At 54.6% G+C, this 7,986-nt stretch overlaps 1 protein-coding gene across 1 annotated transcript in view; it reads left to right on the forward strand.

Moving 5' to 3' along the window:
* Window positions 1-1,701: 1,701 nt before the first annotated feature.
* Window positions 1,702-7,986, forward strand: part of LOC107120223 (reticulon-2-like) — a gene marked incomplete at both ends in the record, with an annotated part of 7,353 nt that continues 1,068 nt past the window's right edge. The window contains 2 exons of the mRNA XM_015422864.1: window positions 1,702-1,746; window positions 3,866-4,345. Of these exons, the coding sequence (XP_015278350.1) occupies window positions 1,702-1,746; window positions 3,866-4,345 (525 nt within the window). The remainder of the gene's footprint in view (window positions 1,747-3,865; window positions 4,346-7,986) is intronic.

Below are 7,986 nucleotides of genomic sequence, written 5' to 3' on the forward strand. Positions count from 1 at the left end.
CACAGCTTAGAGGGAGCATTGGTAAGGAGTGCTGTAGAGACTAAGGGCTTCCAAACTAAGTTTGGTGTAGCGGTTAAGTGGTTAAGTTAGTGTAGTGTTGTGGTTAAATGCGTGGATTCTAATCTGGGAGAACCGGGTTTGGTTCCCCACTCCTCCTCCACTTGCACCTGGCTGGATGACCTTGGGCAAGCCGTAGCTCTGATAAGAGCTGTCCTTGAAAAAGAGCAGTTCCTGTCAGAGCTCTCTCAGCCCCACCTACCTCCCAGGGTGTCTGTTGTGGGGAGGAGTTTGTAAGCCGCTCTGAGACTCCCTCAGGTAGTGAAAGGCGGGGTATAAATCCAGTCTCTTCTTCTCCGCTTCCTCCACATGCAGCTGCTGGTGTGACCTTGGGTCAGTCACAAGTTCTCTCATGAGCTGTTCTCTCAAGAACGGTCCTCAAAAGAGCTCTCTCAGGCCCACCTACCTCACAGGGTGTCTGTTGTGGGGAGGGGAAGGGAAAGGAGTTTGTAAGCCGCTCTGAGACTCCTTTGGGTAGTGAAGGGCGGGGTACAAATCCAATCTCTTCTTCTTCTACTTCCTCTTCTAAATAAATGAAAGAGGCCAGGAGTGTGTTGGGACGGAGCTTCCTGGTGGGTGCGCCCGTCTCTGGGCAGCCTGGTGTGGCGCTGAGGCCCACAGTTCCCAGGGCAGCCAGGAAGATCAGTGGGCAGCAGAGGTGGTTGGAACAGAACTTAGGGGAGGGACCATGGCTCTGTGGCAGAGCCTCTGCTTGGCATGCAGAAGGTCCCAGGTTCAATCCCCGGCATCTCCAAGTAAAAGGACTAGGCAGGTGTCAAAGACCTCTCCCTGCCTCATGGAGGATAAGTCTGTCAGTGGCTGGTGACTGAGGGGAACCTCCACATTCAGGGGCAGTCAACCTCTGAATCCCAGAGGCAGGAGGAAACATCAGGGGAAGGCCTCAGTGCCTATGCCCAGATGTTGGCCCTCCAGAGGAACTGGTTGGCCCCTGGGTGAGACAGGAGGCTGGACTAGATGGACCCTCCCTGGTCTGATCCAGCAGGGCTCTTCTGGTGTTCTTCTTTGGTGAAGGCCTTGGTCTCCGACGTGCCCTGTTTGTTTTACCTCCAGAGGAACTGGTTGGTCACTGGGTAAGGTGAGATGCTGGACTAGATGGACCCTCACTGGTCTGATCCAGTGGGGCTTTTCTGAGGTTCTTCTCAGGGAAAGACCTCAGCCTCTCTGCCCTGTTGTTGGCTCTCCAGAGGAACTGGCTGGCCCCTGTGTGAGACGGGATGATGGACTAGATGGACCCTCCCTGGTCTGACCCAGCAGGGCTCTTCTGGTGTTCCTCTCAGGGGAAGGCCTCGGCCTCTCTGCCCTGTTTGTTGGCCCTCCGGAGGAACTGGTTGGCCGCTGTGTGAGACGGGATGCTGGACTAGAGGGACTATTTGGTCTGATCCAGCAGGGGTCTTCTTAGGTTCTTATACTTGAGACCCTGGAAAGCAGCTGCCAGTCTGAGTAGACAAGACTGACCCAGATGGACCGAGGGACTGGTTCAGTGTAAGGCAGCCTCATGTATGTTCATAGGTCTGGGCCTTCCAGGGCCGCGCAGCCTTCCTCTGGGGGAGTCTCGAAGCCAGGGCGGGCGGGTGTGGCTATGGATTCTCTAACACGAGTTGTTGTTGTTGTTGTTTTCCGCAGAAGAATCCCCTTCGACTGCCTCCACCACACCTGATTCTACCGAGGGTGAGTACCCGATGCGGGCATGAGCGTACCGGGCGGGATTCACCCCTCACGTCCCCGGTCCGTGCCACAAGGGGCTCGGGCTTAGACTTGGCAGTGGGGAGGGGATGCAGCCCCGGGAGGGGTCGCCGGCCGCTCCCGTGCCGCTGGAGGTGAGGTGCGTCAGCCCCCCTCTTCATTGGGCTGCCCAGGGGTCAGTTCCTCCCGGACAGCCCCCCTCTTCATTGTGCTGCCCAGGGGTCATTTCCTGCAGGAGCGCACAGGAGCGGAGCTCCGGCAGTAAAGAGCCCAGGGGGCGGGCACATGCAACAAACCCTACCCCCTGCTCCCAGCAGCCCTCAGTCAGAGCAAGAAGCAGTCAGGTGAGTTGCAGAGCCAAGAGGTCCAAAACAGTCCAGTGGCACCTTTAAGACCAAGTTTTATTCAGGTACGAGCTCTCCCTTCCTCCGCGAGGACAGATCTGCATGTTCCTCCCCCCCCCCATAGCTAGCAATCCAAAACAGTCCAGTGGAGCCTGAGCGGTGGGTGTTGCCTTCTGACACACGTCCGGTGATGTCAGAGGGTGTGGCATATGCAAATGAGTTATGCTAATATGCTAATGAGGTCCTGCACCTCTTTTTCTACAAAATGACCCCTGATGCTGCCCAAAGAAGACACTCGTGTGCCTCGGCCGAAGAACCAGCCCCACTAACCGCTGGTCGGTTTGAGTGCTGGTCCAGGCCTGGTGTCGACCCCCCCCCCCGGGCCGTCTCTTGGTTCAAGAAACCTAGGCCAGAGCCCTGAGGACTGGCCAGGGATTCCTTCGTCTGCAGGCCCTGCCCCTCGACAGCCAGATTTGGGCAAACCCACCCACCAAGGTCTTTGCCAAGGGCTCGCCAAAACCTTGGAATCCTAGAATCACACAGAGTTGGAAGGGGTCGTAGAGGGCATCTAGTCCAACCCCCTGCTCAATGCAGGATCAGCATAGAGCATCCCTGACAAGAGTTTGTCCAGCCGCTGCTTGAAGACTGCCAGGGAGGGGGGAGTTCACCACCTCCCCAGGCAGCCGGTTCTACAGTTGCACAACTCTGACTGTCAAAAGGTTTTCCTAAGATCCAGCCCTTCAGATACTTCAAGAGAGCCATCCTGCCCCCCCTCAACCTCCTCTTCTCCAGACTGAACATTCCCAAGAAGTCCCTCAGCCTTTCGATATTTCAAGAGTAATCCTGTACCCCCTTGACCTCCTCTTCTCCAGACTGAACATTCCCAAGAAGTCCCTTAGCCTTTCCTCCTAGGGCGTCTTGGTCTCCAGGCCCCTGGTCATCCTTGTCACTCTCCTCTGCACCCGCTCCATTCTGCCCACATCCTTTTTGAAGTGAGGCCTCCAGAACTTCACACAAGTCTCCAGGTGCGGCCTGACCCATGGAGTGTACAGCGGGACTATCACATTTTGCAATTTGGCTGTTATGCCTCTGTTGATATACCGCAAGATCGCATTAGCCTTTTTTGTCGCTGCGTCACACTGGCGGCTCATATTTAACTTTCGGTCCACCCTTACCCCAAGATCTTGTTCATGCACACACTGCTACCCAGAAGCGTATCCACCATCCAGTATTTGTATTCCTCATTTTTGTTACCCAGATGTAGAACTCGGCACTTATCCTGGTTAAATTGCATCTCGTTCACATCCGCCCGCTTTTCCAGCGTGTTCAGATCTTGTTGAATTCTATCTCGCAAGCAGCTCGTGCGTCGGAATTCCTCTCTCTCGGAGTGTGCCTGGATTCCATGGGACATGGAACCCAACCTTTCAGAGCCTGCAGGCACCTTCGGAATTCTGACACGGCATGGTGGGCAGCAGCGGCTGCAAAATGGCGGCTGCGCAAGGCGGAGCCAGCCCCAAAATGGCCGCAGCAGCTTCCCTTCAGTCACACACTGAAGATCCTTGGGCAGGGGCGGTAGCCAATCAAACGTCCTGAATCAGAAACCTTGCTGGGCAAAAGCCCTGCCTCTTTTCTAAAAAGGGGCGGCACGTTGGGGACCCCTGCCACAGGCCCTGTGGCGCAGCACAGGGCCAAAGGAGGAAGTAATTCCGTGTCAATGTCGTTCCCCTTCCCCAATCCTGACCTTTGCTCTTTTTGCCCAGGCGGCAACGATGAATCCGACTTCCCCGAGCTGCAGACGGCGCGGGAATTCTCTGAGGACGAAGAAGAGGCCTCCGTGGAGTGGGGGACCCCGCGGGAGCTGACTTTCTCCTACATCACGATCGCGGGGGGCCCCAGCAGCAGCCCCACCATGGGGGAGCCCGGGTCTCGGGGCAGGCGCGACTCCCAGACCCGCCGGACGCGGCCCGCGCTGCCCCGCACGGAAACCTGCGAGACTTTTGTGCCGGCTCTGGGGGACAGTTTGGAGAATATTCCCAGCCTCTGCCCGTCCCCCGAAGGAGAGGGGGCATCGCCTCCTGGGCATGGCCAGGGACTGGACCCCTTCTCAGGCTGGGACGTCGAAACGGGCAGCGTTGACGAACCACCGGTCACAGAGGAAGGAAGAGGGCTGGATTTATACCCACAGCACAGCCCCACGACGGAGGCAGCGGAATGGGGACGGTGCAGGACGTCATCTTCAGGTACAGAGAGAGCAGAGGGCAACTCCGTTCTCCTTTCTAGAACTCCTTTCTAGAAATCTGATCGGTTTATAAATTTATTAACGTTTTTGTTGGCATTTATTTATTTATTAGCCGTTTTCCCCAGGGAGGGCCCGAACCGTTTAACATTGCTCTCCTCACCTCGCCTCCATTTTATCCTCACAACAACCCAGCGAGGTGTGGTAGGCTGAGAGCAGTGCTCCCTGTAAGCCGTGGAGTCATGTGAGCAAAAATTCTACGTTGTGAGCGACCAGCATTAAAGTTGTGAGCGAGCGATTTTTGGCCGCTTCGTAAATGAGATTGCTCTGGAGCCCTCCTTCCCGAGCGAAGACAAAAATGTGTGATCCGGAGGCCACAAAACTGTGAGCTAGCTCACACTGACTCAGCTTAGAGGGAACACTGGTTTGAGAGCGTGTGAGCGGCCCAAGGTCACCCAGCCAGATCCCATGGCAGAGGCGGAATTCGAACCTGGGTCTCCCAGATCCTAGCTCGACATTCTAACCGCTACACTAGACTGACTCTCGTTAGCTATAATCATCCTTTCTGACTTGGACTCCGGGCGGATTACACAGAGTGAGTCAGTGTGGTCGACAGGATGGTACCGTCAATAAAAAATGCAAAAGGAATTAGATTGGATTTATCCCCCACCCTTCACTACCCAAAGGTGTCTCAGAGTGGCTTACAAACTCCTTTCACTTCCCCTCCCCACAACAGACACCCTGGGAGGCATGTGGGGCTGAGAGCTCTGACAGAAACTGCTCTTTTTCAAGGACAGCTCTTATCAGAACTACGGCTTGCCCAAGGTCATCCAGCCAGGTGCAAGCGGAGGAGGAGTGGGGAATCAAACCTGGTTTTCCCAGATTAGAGTCCGCGCACTTCACCACAACACCAAACTGGTGTAGAACCAACCAGAAGTCTAAAAACAGACCTGAAGCAAAGCGTAAGTGTTCGCATGAGACATTAAGTGATGCAGAATTACATATTAGGATCATACTTACGGCAAGCTACACACAGTAGTATAGACCGCAGTCCCTATTGGTTTATCCAAGTAACTTTGGGAATCGTTTTGTAACAGTGTAAATAGGGCAGTTCGTAAACGGTGAGATCCATTTGGGATTCCAGAAGGGAAACGAAAGAGAGATGAGGGGTTCACATTCATAGCGGTACATCTCTGAGCATTTGGCTCTCCTGAATGCCTCTTATGAAAGATGATGGTCAGCAGATCAACGGTGCTTTCATTGTTTAAAGTGCTTTGCATGCATTATCTTCCAGTAAAATAGTGCCCTGCTGGTGGACCTCCAGTCTGGTGTAGTGGTTAAATGCGTGGACTGGGAGAACCGGGTTTGATTCCCTACTCCTCCACTTGCAGCTGCTGGATGACCTTGGGCAAGCCATGGTTTTGTCAGAGCTGTTCTTGAAAAAGAGCAGTTTCTGTTAGAGCTCGCTCAGCCCCACCCACCTCACAGGGTGTCTGTTGTGGGGAGGGGAAGGGAAAGGAGACTGTAAGCCGCTCTGAGACGCCGAGTGAAGGGCGGGGTATAAATCCAATCTCCTCTTCTCCTCTCCTTCTCTTCTCTTTTGTGGCTCCTGGGTTTGAGCCACTGTGCGACACAGAGTGTAGGACTGGAGGGGCCATTGGCCTGACCCCGCATGGCTTCTCTTATGTTCTTAATCCTTACAACAACCCTGCAAGGTCAGCCGGTGTCCTTATCCTCATATCGCAGATGGGGGCTTGCTCAAGGTTAGAATGATTGCAAGTGGGGGACATGGTAAAGTATCTCCTTGGCATACAGAAGGTCCCAGGTTCAATCCCCGGCATCTGCAGATAAAAGGCCCAGGCAGGAGGTGATGTGAAAGGCCTCTGCCTAAAACCCTGGAGAGCTGCTGCCAGTCTGAGTAGACAATACCAACCTTGAGGCACTGGTGGTCTGATTCAGTATAAGGCCGCTTAGTGATGTGACTGGTAACTGGAAGACCCAGGTTCAAATCCTCACCCTGCTAGGGAAGTTTGCTGGGCGGCCTTGGGCCAGTCACCTTCTCTCGGCCGGACCCACCTCGCGGGGTTGTTGTGAAGATAAAGGGAAGGAGAGGAAAACGATGTGCGCAACTCCAGGTCCCCACGAGGGGAGAAAGACAGGGTACAAAATGAAATAAGTAATACAACCCTATATATTGAATAGTGACATGTGGCCTCCATCTGCGGATATCTATATCCACACATCGGGGCTACATTGCACTCAACACATTTTTCTGCAAACTTGGGGGACACCCCCCCCCCCCGTGTTTAATAAAATACATTGCAGGGCGCCAGGATCCATTCTGATCAGTGGGCGCCAGGATCCATTCTAGGCCTGCTGGCAGCTCCGGAAGTATATTGCAGTGCTGTGCCCGGGACTCAGGGGTGGTTGGAGGAGGAGCCAGGAACTGCGCCAGGTACGGCGATGGGGGGTGGGTGGGATTCCTCCCTGGAGCCCCATGGGCCCCCCTCCACTTGCATTAGCTCAAAAAAGAATTATAGAAGTTTCTGACTCTGTGTTTTGCGGTCTCTCTGCAAGGTGGTTGTACCAGGCCTGGTCCACGGAGGCCACAGACTGGGGTGGGGGTAGAACGGACAACACCACTTAAGACCGCCGGGTGCATTTTGCAAAGAGCCCCAACATGAAACAGTTCTCTACTAGTGGGAAAGTTAGTTTGACAGGTGAAGCCAGCGCCTTCCTGCCCGATGCGCTCATTTTATACTTGCAAGGCGTTCTTATGTGGGGGACCATTAAGTAGGTGACACCCCACCCCACCCCACCCCCGGTCTGTAGTGGTGCCGCCCATTCTGCTGTCTCAGAATTCTGCTCCCTCATTAAAAATCATACAATCACAGAGTTGGAAGGGACCTCCAGGGTCATCTAGTCCAACCCCCTGCACAATGCAGGAAATTCGCAACTACCTCCCCCCCACACACACCCCAGTGACTCCTGCTCCATGCCCAGAAGATGACAAAAAATCTCCAGGGTCCCCAGCCAAACTGGCCTGGAGAAAAATGGCTTCCTGGCCCCAAAGTGGCGATCGGCATTTCCCTGGGCGTGTAAGGAAGGGCCACGAGAACTAAGCACTGAGGCAACCCTTCCTGCCCTCCATCTCGTGATCTGTCCAAGTTCACACAATCAGTATTGCTGTCCAATTGCCATCTAGCCTCAGTTTGAAAACCTCCCAAGAAGGAGAGCCCACTACCACCTCCCAAGGAAGCCTGTCCCACTGAGGAACCGCAAGCTCTTCCTGATGTTTAGCCGAACACTCTTCTGATTTAATTCCAACTCGTTGGTTCTGGTCTGACCTTCTGGGGCGACAGAAAACAACTCCGCCCCATCCTCTAGATGACAGCCCTTCAAGGACTTGAAGAGGGTTATCATATCCAGGGGTCATTCCCTGCAGGAGCGCACAGGAGAGGAGCTCCGGCAGTAAAGAGCCCAGGGGGCGGGCACATGCAACAAGCCCCACCCCCTGCTCCCAACAGCCCTCAGTCAGAGCAAGAACCAGCAAGGTAAGTTGGAAAGGCCCCCCGCAGTCCAAAACAGTCCAGTGGCACCTTTAAGACCAAGTTTTATTCAGGTACAAGCTCTCCCTCCTCTGCG

Source organism: Gekko japonicus, unplaced genomic scaffold (assembly GCF_001447785.1).
Source record: "Gekko japonicus isolate JY-2015 unplaced genomic scaffold, Gekko_japonicus_V1.1 scaffold8469, whole genome shotgun sequence".
In the NCBI taxonomy this organism is placed as follows: domain Eukaryota; kingdom Metazoa; phylum Chordata; class Lepidosauria; order Squamata; family Gekkonidae; genus Gekko; species Gekko japonicus.